The sequence below is a fragment of the Trachurus trachurus genome (genome assembly GCF_905171665.1).
Source record: "Trachurus trachurus genome assembly, chromosome: 8".
NCBI classification, from domain to species: Eukaryota; Metazoa; Chordata; class Actinopteri; order Carangiformes; family Carangidae; genus Trachurus; species Trachurus trachurus.
In genome coordinates, this window is record NC_139905.1 from 16,916,879 (window position 1) to 16,937,008 (window position 20,130).

Genomic DNA, 20,130 nt, shown 5'->3' on the forward strand with positions numbered 1-20,130 from the left:
TAAGAATAAGAAAATCTCCTACCAAACTAATAGTATCTTTTAATTTTATAAGACTTAACTCTGCACCACAGACCTTGATTTTATATTTTGCCACAAGTGTTGTTGTTTTTGTCACAGTATATTCATGAGTCACAAAAAAACAAGTCACAATAATAGTGAGTGGGAATATAAAAAAAAAACAAGATGCACAGCAGGAGAGGGAGGGAGGGAAGGAGTGATGTCCATGTTTAGTGCATAATGGCAACACTTATAGCATGTAACTCAGCATGTCCATATGACAGGATGTATCAGTGTTGCAGACTCTCCACAGTGGACCATGTCCCAGCCAACAAGAGAACCAAGAACATCTCTAAAATGCACATTAAATACAGAAACCACTACACCGAACCATGAATCGTCAGGTCGAATAACAAGATTTTTTAAATTATGTTGGAGTGAGTCATATCTTGTAGAGTTCCTATGGTGACCAGAATAAGTAGGTTACAGTGAATATACAACAATTCCTGGTAATGCAACAAAACGGCAGTACACGTAATGCATCCTACATCCCTTACCCGAGGGAACCTGACTTTAGGCTTGACAATAAAAAAAGGTAAACCAGGCAACACCCTGGGAACTGCAGTCCTCCACCCACACACAGAGACTTCAGTAATAAAGACATTTCCTCTGTCATGGCACTTCTTTGGGCAGCATTCCACCGCTTGCCGTTGTGCAGTAGAGGTGGGTGATAACAGAAGAATAAGAAGAAAGAAAAAAACAGCTATCTAGCACTTCGTTGCACAGTAAGAAGCTCTAGGCAGCCCTTAATCTGCCCACACTTACGAAACCATAAACTGATATCACCCATGCAGGGAATTGATAAAGATGAATGATTACAGGAGTCACGCTTTATCACCTTTTTAATAACTCTTAGAAGCAAACTGTTCCGCTGCTGAGCTGTACCTCACATCAAATGTTGTCACCTTAAACAGGATAAATACTGTATGTGCATATCACTGTGTTTATCATCAGTGATGCTGTTGCAGAGGCAAAAGTGTGTGACTTCACTATCCTGTCTCAGTGAAGCAGTTCTTAAGACATTCAGTTCCTCAGCTTTATGTTTGAATAACAAGTTAGATGTGCCGTCACAGAAAGAAATCTGTTTTGACTTTGAGGCTAAATATTTCTCTGCCCAGTACACCTCACAGTCCTTGTATTAACAGTTCTATTAACAAAAGCTTTTATATATGCATCCCATGAAGAAAAGAGAGGGCTCTACACTATGGCCTCTGGAGATTATCCTACTATATGGTTCTCAAAAAAGCAATACATTCCTTATGCACACTCTAAGAAGAAGCCCTGTCTACAAGAACACACTCTCAGCCCACATCTATGGTGTATTCAAACTCCACTGTAATTAGACAGTTCAGCTGCTGCACACACACCTGATCTTAAACGGGGAATTTTAAATGTATTGCCATTTAGAAAGCAGGTACATGGAATTTCTTTTCTAATCAATGTAACCACATGCATTTACACACCATTTACACACATGCAAATTAATATGTGTAAATGCATGCACATGTACATCATACTACTAGAATAAGCACAACATGTCTAGTCATATTTCCCTTTCCGGGGAGAACTGTGACTTTCTACATCTGAAAATAAAGCTTTGGGTATCAAACATACAAAAGGCAAACAGGCCCACGTGGGTATAGGACATAGGGTAGACATTTAAGCAGACATTTAATTAAGGCCACAGATCTTCTCACTGTGGTGTCACTCTCCATGAATGACACTTGTTGACATGAGAGGACACTGATAGTGGTAAAGATACCGAGAGAGGAGAGTGAAAACTAAACGCAGATTTTTTTTAAAAAAAATGCTGTGCTGGTCCACAGACTGATAAGATAAAAAATATTTTCCAGCAGATGTTTCCATGTTTACTGAAAACACTGTTTACAGTTTCACCCACAACTTCATTATTACAGCCACCAGGTGCATCCCACAAATTCATGAAGTTGCCTCGGTATGACATTTCTAGAGGATGCATTGTACAAGCTGATGGCTGCCACTCTCTAAATGCATGGGGAGGCTCCAGTGAGTATTTCATATTGTGTTTTTGTTTCTGTTTTGTGTACACATGTCTTATTGGTGATTTAACTTTCTTTTTTTTTTTAACTACACTCGATTAGAACTCTTTGTACTGTTTACATTTTTGTCTCCTTCCCTCCTCACTCTTTTCTTTACCATTCTCCCCCTTCAGCCAACACTGTATCAGATGTCTAGAGAGAAATGTTACACTAGCAAAGACGGTAGGTGTTGATTTCATGGCATACAATATGTGCATGCCGACTCCACATTTAGATTACTGTAAGGGAAAGTGTGCTATAATCTTTTGACTCTTCAGGTATGCAACGTGCAAAATGCTTCGTCAAATAAAAAATGTTCAGTGTCTTTCAATATAAAAACACTGAGCATGTTTCCAAGTGGCTTTTGCACTGAAACAATGGGCGGAGGTGTCTAGCTGCCACACCTGTTAACGATTTGGCCACTAATTGCTCAGTGAACAGCTGCTGCTAATGGTCTTCATTAAGTCAGACCTGGAGTGCTGATATGAAGGAAACACAAAGGGATATAATAAGGCCAGAGGTTAGCCTCAAGACCAGTCATTCTCGCTAATCTGCTTGTCTCAAACCATAGCTTCTGAGGAGTACTGGGTGCAGCTCCTCAGCTAACAGCCATGGCTCTTGGACGCCTTTTATGGTAAGTTTTATTGAGGTTGTGAGTTTCTGAGCACTTGAATTCAATTGCATTTTAAAAGAGACATTCAAATGTTTGTTGTGGCCTCTCTTGCAGTGTTTCCTGGATTTGTGGTTTGCTGTTTGATGCCAGTACTGGTTTACCATCGATAAAAGGTAATGACTTTCTCATTATGCCATTAGACCTATCCATTGTTTGATGTTAACTGTGAATTCTGCAGGATATGGATATCCACACATGGCCGACATGCGTAACATCGGTGATGAGGAAGACGATGTGTTCACCACTTCAAACACTGAGAGTCATGGACCAGCTTTAAACTACGGTGTATACACAAGCCACAACAAGCCTCTGGTTATGCGAAACACTGTTTCAGTCCCAGCTCATCAAAAACGGCTTAATGCACCTAGTATTCATGTAGATAAACTTGTTGGTGTGCCAAAAGACTGGGGCCTTGAAAACCACGACACACCACTGATCTTTCCTCTAAGACCTAACTACCAGCCAAGTTATCCAGGAAACGGTATGCATGCTTTTCCAAGCACTGATGGTGCTACTAATTATGCATACTATGACCCTGCCCCATCGCACACCTCCCAGCCAGTAAAGTCTCCTAGTTTTGACTTCGGACCAGTTGGCAGTGGCCATGGTGGAACTGACTTTAACACTGGCTCCAGCGCACATGGAAGTGACTCCAGTAACATGCCCCATCTTGTCTACGAGGATGTCTTCCAATATCCCTCTGAAAATACGCAGTCGCAGGCGTCTGTTCCAAGTCATGCTGACATCTCCAGTGTAGGAGGGTACAGCCAAGCTCATCACACCAATGAGGGGTCTTTAACTGAAAAGGCCTTGGAACCTTCTTTCTCAAGTTACCGACCTAATGTAGGAGCTCAGCCTGTTGCTGCATCTGGAAAGAGAGGCTCATCCTCTGCTTACCAGCCAAAAAACGTGAAGGCCTTCCCACAGCTTCCACACAAACCAGCCATTTCTCAAGAAGCGGTTTCTCAAAGAGTGAGTGAACCATTCCCCCCTCCTCCACCACCCCCTTCAAGCTACATCACCCAAACCAGAGATGGCTTCCAGCGACTGGGCTATCGCCACACTAAATCCAGCTACTCGCCAGAATTTCCCCTGCCAATGCCTGTGAGGTCGCTGGGTGTCAAAAGGCCTACAAGTGACCCAGCTGCCCCCAAGGGTGTAAAGAACCAGTAAAGGTATGGCAACAACTTCAGCCTTATTACCCAAATATTTATGAACAAACATATTGAGCCTAAACATTAATTCTCCCAAAACCAAATGGCAATCAACATGGATATTAATGTGCCCAAGTAACAGACAAATGCTAACATATCTAAGCTTCATGTTTCAAAGTAATCTTTGCTATTAACCTCTGCTTTCCTTTGTTGCAGCATAATGTGCTCTCTGAAGAATACACAATTTTAAATATGAACTGCGTGCTGTGTCTGCTCTTCCATCTGTATTAAATTTGCATCCTGATTCAAAATCTGCTCATGGAGTCACTTGAAACTTGATTGTAAATGCTTATATGAAAACTAGAAAACAATGCATGAACAAGAAAAAAACTAACTAAACTAAAGATAATATAGTGCATCTTCTGTTTTCAGGCAGCTACGAAGCTCATCAGGTCAAACAAATGATGTCGGACAACATGAGTTTTGACTGTGCCACAACTGTATATTTACCTTGGCATTGAAATCCTTGCTTTCCGAATCCCCTACAAAAGAGAGGGTACAAATGTTAGTGGAGTTGCTTTGTTTTAAGACTTTAAGAAGTCTTGACGCTTCGTCTGAGTCTCTTTCTCTCTCTCACCGTCTCTTTAAAACTATAAGTTTGACCTATATATGATCTGTAAACTCGATCACTTCTTGCATATCCATGTAAACATTCGCCTAGACTGAGCACAACTACAGCGGCTAAATGAAAATACTGTGCCAATCAAACCTGAAAGTGAGTGAGACCGTCTGAACAGGTGTGCATGATGGACGCTTACCATATGAAGTCTGTACAATGACTGCAGAACGTCGGCTGTCTGAAAAACCTCGCAATAAATTTGTGGTTTTTCACTTCATGCACATTTTTCTGACGCAAAGCTCCTTTGCGGGCGAATCGGTTCCCGACCCCAGCTGAGTCATTATAATGTAAAAGATGGTCAGCCATAATGGGGACAAAAACAAACAAAAAAAAAAACTACACAGCCACGACTTGGTGTTGTCCCAAACGATTCCTGTGAGGTTCCTGTCTCTTCACAGCTCTTGACAAGTGGTGCTGTCTGTGCTGCAGCGCTCTTGACAGTCCGCACGCCGCCCCTCTACCTGGTCCACAGCTGAGCGCTTCTTTTTCATTCACTGTGACGTCGGCGGAGGCTGCGTTCAGGCGCTGTGGGAATATTTCAATTCAATTTCAATCGCGCATGTACAGCGATGTACAGTCACAATAGTTTGTCAGAGGTGACTTTTGAATACTTAAGCACACAGACAAGCACGTTGCCTGGTTCTGTATGTGTATTGGGTTAGTGTTGTACATTGTTGATAGACTACAGACAGCCGACTCCATGGAAACATTGTTTTAACATTGTATGGTGAAGTAGAGGCCCCATCTCCACTTTAGGGATGTAGCCTAGGCTACAGTATATGCAACCAAGGGGCCAGGAAGAGACAAAGTCAATATATTTCTATACGCATGTTAGCCTACATGATGCAAAACAATGCAAACACTGTTACAAACAAGACAAACATTTTAACTATAATGGCCTGCCAGATGTAAGAAATAAATGTGATTCCAAATCTTGCTTTCTGGGATATAAGCATTTATTGACATTATCAGTGATTCTAATTGCAGTGACTTACACGGTAGGCTATTTGGCAATTTATCAAATTTTGTTTAAGTCTGAATTGGTTTTAACGCGACAGGACTGCCAAAGTGTTTATTAGTTTGACCATGTGGACTTTTTTTTCATTCTACTAATGAATAATTATAAAATGTAATGTCACTGAACTTGTTTTTTCTTTTTCTTTTCTTTTTTTTTTTTTTTTTACATTAGCCTACCAAGTAAACGGTAACACTGGGAGAAGAAAAACAAACGAGGAGTACTTGAAGGCGACATGGCCCTCAACAAGCGGCCACTGGTGTTGTACGCCACCCAGTGGACTTAAACTATACTCCTTGTTTTGATTTTGAAGCCGAGAACCGTGCACTATCAGGGGGACCCAATACAGCATATCCTCTAAAAATCACATTCACCCTCATCTATCTCAGATATTTCTCCATTATATTTTATACATTTGATTATGTTGGAGTTGGGGACTTGGAGGTCTATTAATTTTAGTTAAAGCAGGGGCAATTGAAAATCATGTTTAAGAACAAATCAATATTTTAAAACCATGTCTAATGAAATACCTTAGTCAAGATGGATCAAAATGAACAACTGAACGGCACACAGATCAGCTTCAACATAAGATAAATTCAGAAATATTTCAAACCCGTGGGGGGGGGAATCATGACGTTTCTATGACAACAGAGAGACGCTGCGTTGCCACGGAAAGCGGATGTGGCGTAGAGCGAGGACGCCGAAGTTTTTGAACCGTTTTGAGCGGCGAAATCACTACTGAAGGTTTGTTGCTTTTAAGTCCATTTATTACACTTTCAACAACACTTTGCCACTTTAAACACGCCAATAGTTTATTGGTGAAAGCTCATAAGAGACAATAATGGACCTCGAGCATTAGACTGGCGTACTTCAGCGCGGCTAGCGTTAGTTGCAACGTTTGCTAATGTTTGCGCTAGTAATGTTATCAGCATCGGTCCTTTAAAAGAAAAGTATCTAGATAGCTATTACTGCATATGGTGCTACTGCCACTTGTAGTCATTTGATTAGAGTAGCTCTCTTATCATGTCATCTTATCTTTATGGTTGCATTCCGTTGTCAGGATGCTGCCATGTTTCATGTAACAATGCGTCTTCTTTGTTTTGATTACGCATGCAGCGTGAACGAGCTCGTTGCAGCTAGCGAACGTAGCTTGTCAACATTGCGGCTAATTCATTTCTTATTAGCAGTGATAACAATTTAGTAATTCCCCCAGGGCACCATGAGCAAACGCGAGGACTCGTGGGAGAGGCTGGACACTGAGTTTGACCATTATCTACTGGACTTGAAGCCATATGTCCTGAAACACTCAAATAAGACAGGTGATATTTCATGTGATTCTTGCCAGTTTTGCTCTATCTCCTGAGCTGCTCCACTGTCTCAAGAACATGTATTGTGCGAAGTGAAACTATCGTGATATGTTTAATGGTTTGTAACGTCATTTCCAGAGCGCCAGCGGTGTGCTATATGGATAAAGAAGCTGTGTGACCCAGCGACATGTGGGTCAGGTCTGATGGGACGCAAGAACCGCAATATGTATGCACGTTTGCTCCTTCACATGCTCAAGAGAGGAGTCCTGGAGGGGCCCTTTACTAGCAAACCAGAGCCTGGCAGCCTCAAGATGCTCCCTACCTACATGGTAAGAATGATTCATTATATCATAAACATATCTATAATGCCATCTAGTCTCAAAACACTTTTCGGTCACTTCATAAATGCTGTCACAGTTATTTGAGGACTCTTTTTATGCAACATATCCAAGAGCATAGTTACAAATATGGATTACATGTACTGATAAGTAGCCTCACAAATGTAACATAAACTAATCTATTTTAATTTTTAATTTCTAGTCCATCTACTTTGATGAGCCACTGAGTCGTCAATCTGTGCAGGACAGCAATGCAGGTCTGCCTGACTGGGTGACAGGAGAGCTGGGTGGCTATACTGATGACAGTTTGACTGTCGGCCTGCTTAAGGACAGAACGAGTTCCACACCTATTGCCCATCACAGGTACTTTTCCACTGTAGGTATAGGTTGCAATGGTTAGAAATTATTTGAAATAGTACTGTCTATAATTTAAGCATTCCTTTTGAGGTGTGCACAATTGGATTGAATTGGTTTTCTTTCCAAAAACCACTAGCATGTGGCAATGGAAATTTCTAAGGATCCCAGTTTCCCAGATTTGATAATTATATAGCCATATTTAACAGTTGTGTACCATTTGTTGGTCAAAATGTTATCTACATTATTGTACAGAGGTATATCGTTTCTCATATTCTAACAGCTCTTAACCTTTGATCTCGCTCACTGTTTGTTGCAAATACTTTTTTTTCATTGTTATTTTGGTGAGATTTGCTGCTTGTAAACCCAGTGTAGCTTGAATACCTTTTTGTGGTTGCTTGTTGTAGCAAGCACTCTCTATTGCACTTAACTGTTGTGCACTGATGTAGAAATCCATATCCACATGGAAGTTCCATCCTGCACTGACCTCCTACCTCGACATACAAGTTTGTTCATACCATGTATTAAATATTAATTACATTACTTACTGCCACCACAACTTGTTGAGTAAGTGTCCCAATAATTTCGACTATGAATTCAAGAAAAGTATACTCAACAGGTACACTGTCATGTTTAAGAAACCATTTTTAGGAGTTTAAGGGACTTTTGCTTTGTTACAATGGTCAATATTAGTAGACATTAGAAAATAAATGACAGCCACAAAAGGACGCACAAGGTCAGAAACAATATTGCTGCTTTATGAAGGAGCCCAAATACAACAATATCCCCACATCCCAGATCCTCACTTCTTACAGTACTTTAATGCAACTCACTCCAATTATAGCTATCACAGGATGCACATGCTCTTATTTAAAATGTCAAGACATTCTTGCCTAACTTTCTCTTGGTTAAGACTCATTGTTCTTCTTTTATTATTCACATAGCAGGCATCTTAAACATCTGCCTTAGACTCCTGTACTCATACATCCTGTTTTTGCGCTGTTATACTGTATTTTTTACAATCAGAACACATGTACACAGGAGGGAGATTTCAGTCCTCTCCACATTTAACTCTGTTAAAAAGGGTGTCTTTGTATTTTTGTACTTAAACATTGTAATAATATGTGGGTTTATAACACAGTAACAGGTATTTACATTTAAAGTCAGATGTGGCCATTCTATCGTGGTATTATGTGCCAGCAGAACTGGAGATTACTGGAAAGAGAGCTTTCCTTGTTCTAGCTGGTGACTTAACTTCCGAGACTGGATAAATAATACATTTTAGCCAGATAGAGAAGATGCTGCATATAACGCATGAGATATTTATCTAAGCATTCTGTTTAAAAGCTCTTTTATCAGACTGAAAACACTGATCTTGGTTGTGAAGCTGGATACACACAGCTTTGACTGATCGCCCCATCGTATTTGCTCAGCAGTGCTATCTGAAAAGCTGATGACATTGCCAAGTTCTTGCATCAGTCTTCATGATGCCGTCCATTCTGACTTTTCATAGAGGAATACTTCAAAACAGCACGAAAGTATGAGGGAACCTCTCGTATTCTCTATCCATCTTTCTGTTCCTCTTCTCTTAACACTTTTCCAGTTGTTGAACGTGAGGTCTAACCCCCACTGAGGAGAGAGGAGCACAGGGAATAAAGTTAGGTAGCTTAGTAGCTTGCATTCTGTTTCTTACATTTCTTGGCCCCTTTTCTTGTATGAACACCAGTAAAATGCCTAACATTTAAATGTGTATTTTTGATTTAGAGCCTTTCTACCTACAATAATTAAATCAGTTTGGCTAAAATCTAATGTACTACTTGGGTCTTCACATAGGCTACATATGTCTGAATTTATACTGTACACACACAAACACACATACACACACGAGGGTTCTTTCGGCATGCCTCACTAAATCATCCGTCAGCTTAGATTGCTTGGGGAGATTTCCTTTGTCATCAGGCAGTTCAGGGACTTGACAAAGTGATGGCAGTAATGGCCTAGGGTTTTCTTTTATTCCAAAGGCAAATTAGAGCCCAATGGCTTGATATGCTCATTATCATAATAAAAAGAGAGCACTGTAAGTGTAGTAAAGACAGCTTAATATCCACCAGGGCACTGGGTAAGAAAAGCTACAGGCCCTCTTCTGCCATATTTAGTTCAACTTTTACTGTCAGAGCAGGGGTTGTAGAATATTCAGTTCTGTAAAATTGTTCATTACGACTTGTCTTTAAAATATTTGTCACATTTAAACCTGCATTATCTCGTTCATGGCCTGCCAGTAGAAGATATTTTAATTCTGTGTCTTGAGTGCACATGAATGCATTTAAAATGTCAGCATATACTTCATCGCCTGCTCTTTAAATATTGAAACAGTGTCCATGCATAGTAGTAGCAGTGACACAGTGTTAGATGATGATTCTTATTTCAAAAGGATACATGTTTTAATCAGCTGATTAATTTTGACGAAGGCTGTTTTTCCCAAAAGACGTTCATTTCTACCGGTGAGGTTTTTGTTTTGTTTGCATAATATATTCTATACTGTAGTTTACATTACAAGTGATTCAGGAGTAGTGTGTCCACTTTCTATAAGGCACAAATCTTCCTTCTCACTGCTACAGGGAGTGTGAGAGTTTTTTTGGGGGGAGCGCAGACTGCTGAGTACCATAATGTCTGATTGGGATAAGACCATGAAAGACGCTCAGATCACAGGCTAACATCCTGATGGAGAAAATTATTCAGGCCAAGAGTCCTTTTATGTGTCTCTCTCATTTAGATAAGATTAAATGGAAGGAACTCATCTGACTCCCTCCCTATGATGTGGCAACGTTTGATCTCTGTCTCACTCACCATTAGTCAGGTGATGGGCAGGGCTTCTTGTCGCTTGTGAAACCGTTAGATCCCATTCAAGTTTCAACATCCAAAGGCGCTGTTGGTGTTGGAGCTGTAATATGTTTGTGTGTGTTAAAGGACACATTACCCAACCTCATTAGCCCCAAATGCCCAGATTAAATTATGGCACACATTCCACCACTACCATGCTATTCCTTTTTTAGCCACAAGATGGAGGCACTGCTTTTTGGATAACATTGTTTTGAGGCACAGCAATGCTTTGGCAAAGCAAATGCAGGCGGTGGGGTCAAAGAATCACACAAAACAGCTTTGGTGATTAGTCGGCATGTCCACTTTATCTTCTTATGTCCACTTGGTGATAAAGACGTGAGAGTAAAAATGGCATGTTTGGTTTGGTTTTGACATGTTAACTTGGTAATCAGCTCTGGGGTCAGGTTCACTGCTATAGTTTAGTTGGAGAACATGTAGTTTTGGCTTTATCTTTTTGTATGTGGCTCTACTTTCTGCCTACAAAAGCCCTTTTTTAGGCCTCTTTTTTCTTTTTTTCTGTTCTTGTTTTCCTCTTGTCTCTCTCAGACTTCTGCCTTCCATCTGTCTTCTTTTCACCCACATATGAAAACTTTTAACCCCCCTTTCCACTCTCCTTCCCCCCTTTTTTTCTCTGAGTAAGTGGGACAATAACATTGTCCTTGCAGTTGCAGGAGTTGGCCATTGATGTTGGTGTAAACACCTCTCGTCTGTCCCTTATAGGCCAGCATGTTTCCACTGATCATCCAGCCTCCAGGTGCTGTTGGGTTATGTTGGAGGGTGTGCAGGGGCACAGGGTTGTTTGTGTCCCAAGGTCAGACTGCTTTCCTGAGAGTGCCTGAGGCTGAGACCTGGGCCCTCTGGCTATGCACCTGGAGGTCAGGCTTGGGTATGGATGTCAGGCTGCTTTAATCAGCCAAGCTGCAGCTTCTGAGGCTCTACATGGTGTTCTCATTTTCTTCTGTGTGTGTGTGTGCGCGTGTGTGTAGCTCTGGCCGGACTTGCCACTGCTTTGATCTCTGGGCCTCAGACTCCAGACACATCTGATTCAATTATCCTCATCCACCTGTTGACTTAGAGGCCCAAGATTGCAAAGCTTGGCCCCCCTATCCAAGTTTCACAGCTGCATGTGTTTGTGCATGTGCATGCAGGTGTGTGTGTGTCTGTGTGTGCATGTGTAGACCAACCAGTACGCGAAAGGAATGAGTGAGTACACGTAAGCCAAAGTCTATAGGGTTTAATTTGAAACTTTTAATTAACTAATAGTAATTATACATTAATGAAATTATATTTAATCCTGAACACTATTATGTCAATTTTAATGTTTTAGTCAGTTTTCCTTTTTTGAATTTAGTTGTATAAGGATAACTGTCTCACAGAGTCACTGTATCTATGCCTCAGCTTTTAGAGTGGATATTGTAAGCACTGTATCCTCTTAATGAATTAAACATGACCAAACCAACCAACAAATTGAGCTCAATAAGAGCCTGACTATCAGTGAGGTTCTCCCTCTAAGTATCTAATACTCTGCTGCTCATTAAGATAAAATAGTGTTATTAATACCCATGTTATATTTTATGTCGCATGTAACTATCCCGTCTTAGAAAGATGATTGACTGTTTAAACATAGTCATTCTTAAAATCAGTCAGCACATACATGTTAATTAAAATAGATACATATGAAAATGCCAGCAAGAACTTGGACTTTTACCTCTCAGAGGCAAAATATTGAATAATATACAAACCAAAGCTGAATGTCATTTCTATACCAATCTTTGCAGCTAGTACAAGATGACACCACAGTTCCCCATTGGCAAGTCTTTCATAAAAAACATTATATTAAAGCAAATGAATAAAACCATATCCATGTCACTGTCTTAAATAGCACCCAGAGCCACTGCAGCCAACAATCTTTCAATAATCAGTTGCTGAAATTGTATTCCCACCTTCAACAAGTGATGCAAGCTAATGTTGCCTTGGTGATGTCTCTGTGTTCCCTAAGTTTGGGGATTTGAGGTAAAACACATATAGGCCTATATAGCTATTCTTGCATGTATGTGGCATATAGATCAGGAAAACTTAACTGATCCTTGCAATTAAAATTCTTTGTCACAATTGAAGAAAATATGTTCAGTAAAAAACTACTATTAAATAGTAGTAATGATAGTAAATACACCGTCCTGAGTCAAATGTGTTCCTCTGGTTAAACAAAACACTGTCAATGATGGAGAAGAGACAACATGTAGAAGGTCCAAATCTCTCCTCAGGACTGAGCTGAACTTCCAGATTACTTTGAGTCTGTTGGTGTTGGCTACTCCCAGGGCTCTGCCCCAGCAGATCACTGTGTAGAAAATGTGCAGACCACCACAGACTTTTGAAACATCCATACCGTGGTTCCACAGACAATACAGGACCAGAGCCTCCACATGAAAAAGTGCAGAATCTGGCCTTTTCTGTAAAGAGCCACAGAGTTCTTGGTCCAGTTTGCTGTCCAAGTGGATACCTAGGTATTCGTATTCCTGCACTATCTCCACCATCTCTCCCTTAATGGAAAGAGGAGAAGCGGGAGTCCTGGACCTCCTGAAGTTCACTACCAGCTCCTTTGTTTTGCTGATGTTGAGCTGCAGGTGTTTCACCTCACACCAGTCCACACAACTGTCCACCACCCTCTGGTGCTCTGACAGATCCTACCTTCAATGCATCAAACAACTGCAGAGTATGTCTATCGGTGGCAGCTCAATGTTTCATGCCTGAAGTATTAGGCACACGGGGTAAAGAGAGAAGGGAACAGGACAATCGATAGTGGAGCTCCAGCACTGCTCACACCTGTACAACTCAGGATGACTGCTAACGGGAGTCCATGATCCAGGACATGAGATAGGCATCAACCTGCTTAGTAATCATTTTCTTGGCCTGCAGGGCAGGCTGAATGGTGGTGAAGAAGCTGGAGAGATCAAAGATCAGGATTTTGACAGAAGTACGTGCCCTGTGAATGTAGGCACAGTGGCGCAGTTAGAAAGGGGCGTCCACACTGACATTTGCTTGCAAGGTGTTGTGGAGTGGTCCGAATGAAGACTTGACCAATAGCTGAAGGAAATCCAGGACCATAATTTTCATTGTGTTGTGGGTCAGTTCTTTTGGCCTGTGGTCACTGGTGGCAATGGGATGGATCTTCTTTGGTGCAGGAACCCAGCAGGATGTCTACCTCAACACAGGGACCATCTCCAGACATAAACTGAGGTTAAAGAGGGGAAGGACTATGACATACACCACAGCATACAGATATCCTCCAGTTTTACACCAAGCGGTCTTCCAAGAAACCTCACAGCGGTAGTTCTTTCCTCAGTGATGAGATAATACTGCCTGTGACAAATGAGGTTCAAAAATTTCAATACCAGAAATGCTAAAAAAAATTACATGGGAAGAAAAGAAAGCCCATAGGCTCCAAATTGAAAATGTAAAACAGCGCCTTCTAGAACGTAATGTGAAAGTCTTTATTAGATGACAGTGGTTTTTTTCTTCTTCTTGTTGTCCTATATCTTCCCTTATTCATCTCCCGTACATCTTCATTTAATTAGAATTAGGCCATTAGTGCTTCATGTGCCGGCTTTTAATGAGGGTGTGTGAGCTCAGTTACGCCTTTATGCCTGTGTGTGTGCACGGGGGTGTGTTTGCATGTATGCCAATGAATATAAGCAGTTTCCCTGTTAAGCTGCTTGTTTAAACCACGATGGACATGATGAGGGACAATGATTGAAGTGTATGATTATAAAAAGATTGAACAAGCCATATACTGGTGCCATGTGGGCTGTGCATGGAAACAGACTGATGTATAGCAGAGACGTTTATTGTTCAGATGGGATGAAATGCAGACCACAAACCATGCAACCAATGCCAGATGTTGATCTGTGTAAATAGCAAGGCGCTCTGCTGACGCAAGCACATTCATATGCAAACACAGAGACAAGAGCATACTCCAGAGACTTGTGCACACACACACATACATACTGTATGTTAACCTCTTACACTTTTCTTCCTGTTTCTGTCTCACTTAAACTCTGCCAGGAAAAGGCTGTATGAGGAGAGGACCCCGTCACAACCCACAGCCTCCAGTCCAGTCAAACAGTCACCCAGACATGACGCCAGAAGGGTTAGTTCATCACTGTATTTTCAAACTGTCAACCACACCTCTGGACTTCCCTGGCATACTTGCCCTAAGATTTAACAAGTGGGATTTTTTTTGGGATTTCAAGAATGCTGCAAGGTAGATGTGATGACACATTGAAATATAAAGAGCAAAGTTGCTGATGCCAATAAAAATAGTAGCCACAGTGTTTTGCTTTCTGCTTTAATGCATACCTATCTGGAAATTCCTGGTCCAGGAAATTCCCAGAAGTCTTAAGATGCTGGTTCAAGGAACAACAAAAATGTAGCTAATGGTTGTAATAACGATTCTTTGAACTGTAACATACACTCACTCTGGTGTTTTTTTATATACACTGAGCTGAAATTGATGCAGTGAGATATAAGAGCACTTGTTTGCATGACCATGAAGTATAAACATCTTTCTGAAATGATGAAAATCGCAACTACTCATTTTCACTTATCACAATTGGAAATGTCAAATACAATTTTTTTTTGTTTGATTTTTTTCTTTACTGGTGCAACCCCGCTTACTTTAAATCAGCGAGAAGAATGCCAAAACAATACTAGCTAAAAAAAAAAGAAACGTATGTGGCTGAACTGCCTATGGTCTAATCCTGATTTTATAATTGCCACATCAGCTTTCAAGTGGCCAAACACATAAAAGAAAGACTAAGCCTGAGCTGTGATTTCAGCAGTATTTATCATAGACAGTGAATAAAGTTGGAAGTTACCCCTGTGACATCACCCAATCCAAAATTGGACAAAGAGGAGGGGCTCATGTGGAACCTAGACCTCGGTGCATGCTGGCTTATTATGACAAGTCACTCAAAGCAGCATGTCCTCAATGATGCTGAACTTTGCAACAACAAATTCAACAAATCACCCCGCACAGTTGTCATGATGGGTAAAATTTGCCTGTATCAGGCTGTAAACACGTCAATTTCTGCTGCAAAATTGGAAATTTTAACATTAGAATCAATGGTGATTGTCCTTTTGACTAGCTTTTGGTGGCCTCTCCGCAGAAGTGCAGTTTTTGTTACTTCCGTGTTGGCTTTATTTTTCAGCCTCCGAATCTGCCAGTGGATATTTATGTATATAAACACTCAGACAGATCATCTTTTCAGGCTTTTGCCTTTATTACAGTCATGGTGAGAAAGACAGAAGTCCAAAGTAGACGACATCACATCTCCCATAGTAAGAAGCCAGTGGAGAAATATGATTGTGACTTCATCATATTCAGAGGTCTTCCTAATATTCTGACCTATGAATACCTTTCAAAATGATGCACATGTCCTCAGTAGTAAACATATAATTGAATTTATTTCCCACAATGTCATATCAAAAGCGGAGCAATACTACAGACAGACTATTTTTCAAGGCTGCATTCAATTGCATAGGGCTACCTAATAAAGAAGTCACTGGGTATTAATTCTCATGGTACTAGCCACTGTGCAGTTGGCACAGTTGCTGGTAAATGTGTGACCAAAATCATTTTAGGCTATTCATACTTATCAGCGTTGAACAAAAATGCATTGAATTCCTGGAGCGATACAGAGACTGTGACACACAGCTTTGAACAGCCAGTGACCCGCATACTTAGCATTTCTAGATATTGAAATGAAACGTTTACTCTGTTTATTTGAGGGTTAGGCTCTGGGACCTTAATGCCTTTTTAATCAGTGGGGGTATTTAATCCTCAGCTATTTCATTCAGCCATTTCTCTGTGTCACTGCAGTTCCACTGAGGTACACCCAAGTTCCACACTCCACCAGATCCTAATCAAATTCAACAACATCTCTCCTTTCCTTATTGCTCTCTCAACTTTATTAGATATTTCCCCTATTTCAACAATGCTGCCCAACCTCGACTTGGGTAAACTGATCTTGTATCAACAGAACCCCTGGAAGTATTCGAATTATACTGTATAAAACAAATCCGGAGGCCCGATGTAACAAAAGGCCGGGAAAAACAAGAATGACATGTGGTGTAACTGCATATGCCCCTCTTGTGGAATTTACTGCGTGACGGAAATGATGTGGAACTGCCAAACATCTGGAGTGCTGTATGTGAGAGAGAGAGAGAGAGAGAGAGAGAGAGAGAGAGGAGAGTAGAGGGAGCAAAAGGTGGAGATATGGAGATAACCAGGTAGTAGAATGCTGTTTGTATGGAAGGAAAACACATGTGGGTGTACTGTGAATCTGTAAGCTTTTAAACTACCTTGTTGTGCTGAGAGGAATTATATTGTGTCGAAATAACAACCTCCACTGCTTCCTGCTCTCCCTCGGGCCAAACTGCCAATCAAAGCGCTGTCAGAAATCCTTCAAATTTCCTCCTCTAATTTATATCACCCCCTCCTTAAACCCTCATTTTGTTTTTCCATTTACGCATTCTTCCCCTTCTCCCTTTTTTTTCCCTCCTCAGGTTGTTGGGGGGCTGAAAACGGATATGTCTCCCGATGACAGTGACCTGGAGGCTCGTCTCAACAGCTGGAACCTGGGGGTGAGTCCAGGGGCATGCCTTGAGCTTCTTGGTAACGTACAGCTGTCAACATGCCGCGGCTCACCTCACCTACAGTGGCGGTGATTCTGAATGCCTTTAGCTCACGAGTAAATCCAAATCAATAGTGCAATGATGCTGAGGTGGCTATATTGCTCACACAAATGGGTAAAGAAATCCCTTTCACCTACAGTATGTCCTCTTGAAACCACTTCCTTTATGCACCTCAGGGGCTATTGTGGGATGTGAGGGTAGGATGAGGAGTGGAAGAAGGGTTGTGTAAACTGAACATTTGAAGATGTGTACCTCTCTTATCTCCTCTGTCTGGAGTGCGCCAAGCCAGGGCTTGATAAGCACTCTGCCCTCATGTCTTTTATTCCCTTATTTATTCCCTATCTCCTCACCTGCATGACCCCGAGTCTCTTTTTCTTTTGCGTTTGCCCGTCACCTCCGTCGTTTCTACCACATTACTTACTTACACGTGGGTGTATGTCACAGAAGAGCTCCTCTCTCTTCGTTTTCCCTTTTCTCTCTCTTTCTGTTTCTCTCTGTTCTGCCATTCTGTCTCTCGCCCTCTCTATTTCCATCCAGCGTTCCCCGACTCCCTCCTTTTTCGCTCCCTCTCTCTCTTTCAGTACTAGGGGTAATCTGAGGTATCAGCAGACGTGAAGCCGTGCACCGCTCCACTCTGCACTCCTCTGTGTTGAGACGCTGATAAGATGCATTGCTTGGCAACGCTCCCCCAAGCCTGCATCTTTCAAATCAACAGATGTTCCTTCAGACACACACACACACACACACACGCTCACACACAAACCCCCTTCAAGTTTACAGAAGTTTCATAGATGCACCGCTTCAAAGTGCCCAGCTCCTATGAAATTTCTGCAGAACCAAGTGTCACTCTTATCTAGCACATCTTTAGCTTTTTTTTTTTTTAAGTTTAAATGTTCTGAAACTGTCCATACTGGTTTGTTCACTTCACCTTTAATGCAATAAAGTTGTCCGTTTAGTTGCCGCACTGGACAGTAAACAACAAAGTGAGGAGTTTCTTTCAGACACACACATAGCAGTCCAGCCAAAGCCAGCTGGTCTACCATTTGTCTCATCATCATCATTCATTGCAGTAACGTTACATGCAGTACATGCTGACCTGCCTGTAGAAGGGGGGGAAGAAAAATTGCGTAAAAACTTGACCTATTTTCTTCATACAATACACAATTTTAGAGTAGTTTCTTCCACTTGGCCGTCCATTGTCTGCGGTTAGATGGGTGTGCTTACGGCTTGCTCAACACTAGTCCAAAACTAGGAAGCCATCAATCACAGTATGTTTGTTTGGCTGGAAAGCCTGGTCTTGTGATGTGGGGTGTTGTTCCTCTTCTGCGTACATCCATCCATCCACGTCAGGTTCCAATGACACAGGATGCTGTGCCAGCTGTGAGGCTGTACAAACATTCGCTCACAAGAGAGAGAGTGTGTGTGTGTGTGTGTGTGTGTGTGTGTGTGTGTGTGTGTGTGTGTGTGTGTGTGTGTGTGTGTGTGTGTGTGTGTGTGTGTGTGTGTGTGTGTGTGTGTGTGTGTGTGTGTGTGTGTGTGTGTGTGTGTGTGTGTGTGTGTGTGTGGGCATGCAGCGAATGAACGAACACACATAGAAGGGCATGGGCATACACGTGTGCAGCAAGCCCAAGTAAAGTGTCACACTGCCAGCATTACACCACAGCATTTAGTCTACATGTCTTCCTTGGCCTGTGGGCTGTACTCAATCAAATCTGATAACTGGCTGTCTGGGAGTATAAAAAGAAATCCCATTCTAGTTTTCAGACTGGGCGCTAGTTTAGAAGAATATTGACTGATTCATCACTTGGTAAAAATGGATTTTTTTTTTTGCCAGCGCCAAATTTAAGTATCAATTCATCACACCTCATAGTACCCACCATAGTGTGTCTCTTTCTGTGTGTGCATGTTGATAATAAATCTGGTTGTAGTCAAACTAGGATGTCTCCTTTTGTTGAGTGCTTACATTATGTCAGCTAATAAAATGTCTGACATGTTTTTACCTGCATCACATACAGACATACTGTAGTTTGGAGGCAGACCCTCTTTCATCTGTCACTGGCTCAACCCTGAAGCAACAGATCGTGACTGCAAACTATTTTTAGTCCCAAGCTCTGAGGTTCTTTTGCATTCTATTTCTCGTCTCCCATTCATTGTGGATTACCCTCGTGTGATTCCTGCCACCTCCCAACACTAAATTCTTTTTTTAACCACTGAATGACTCTTACAACTACTCTTGCCTATCACATCTTCCTCGTAGTCCTTCTCCTCTTCCTCTTTTTTTCTCTTCCTTCATCCCCATGTTGAAGATATTAGCAGCAGAACTGTTTACTGGGCGTCATTGCTGTCATCTCCAAAGGCAGCTCTGCTGCTTTGAAAGGCCGTGATCTTGGTGCTAGTTGGCAGCCCCTACAGACAGCCCCAGTACATGAGAGAGAAACACTGTGTGATACTTACTTCACAAGAAAGTAATGGGGTCATAAACAAACGTCAAATAGTGGAAGGAAAATAGCAGGTTGTCGACACAGATTTTTTTGCAGTTTGGTCACAGTAAGTGAGCTGTATTGATGTAATGCTTTAGAGTCACTTGGAACATGACCCTTTTACTTTCAGGTGGTTTAGCAACTTGCTCTTTTTTCCGTCTTTTGTGTTTCATATTATAATCGAAGAACATGCCAAGTCAGTGTTTGGCAAGGATGTGTACACATTTGTCTCCGTCTGACAGTAAACGGACCGATGATAGCTTACAGATTAGTGGTCCCGAGTGTTGACAAAAGGACCGTGTCAGGACAGCGAAGAGTGGCTGAGATCGGAAACAGAGCCGGCCACACACACACAATGCCTTGAAGTAGCCTGACACACTCTGTCTTTCTAAACAGGCAAGAGTTGTCGGAAGAGAATCAAGCCACAGCACCGGCCTTTTGAT

General features: G+C 41.6%; 2 protein-coding genes across 2 annotated transcripts in view; one reads left to right on the top strand and one right to left on the bottom strand.

Annotated features, from left to right (window-relative positions):
* The window catches only part of prkcab (protein kinase C, alpha, b), a gene marked incomplete at both ends in the record, with an annotated part of 98,672 nt that extends 93,746 nt beyond the window's left edge, over positions 1–4,926 (bottom strand). The window contains 2 exons of the mRNA XM_083977566.1: positions 4,452–4,483; positions 4,760–4,926. Coding sequence (XP_083833692.1) covers positions 4,452–4,483; positions 4,760–4,926 — 199 coding nt within the window. The remainder of the gene's footprint in view (positions 1–4,451; positions 4,484–4,759) is intronic.
* Positions 4,927–6,326: 1,400 nt separating this feature from the next.
* Positions 6,327–20,130, top strand: part of cep112 (centrosomal protein 112) — a 96,401-nt gene continuing 82,597 nt past the window's right edge. Inside the window, exons 1-6 of the mRNA XM_083977565.1 lie at positions 6,327–6,379; positions 6,849–6,954; positions 7,081–7,271; positions 7,483–7,643; positions 14,577–14,661; positions 17,079–17,156. Coding sequence (XP_083833691.1) covers positions 6,855–6,954; positions 7,081–7,271; positions 7,483–7,643; positions 14,577–14,661; positions 17,079–17,156 — 615 coding nt within the window. The 5' untranslated portion in view covers positions 6,327–6,379; positions 6,849–6,854. The remainder of the gene's footprint in view (positions 6,380–6,848; positions 6,955–7,080; positions 7,272–7,482; positions 7,644–14,576; positions 14,662–17,078; positions 17,157–20,130) is intronic.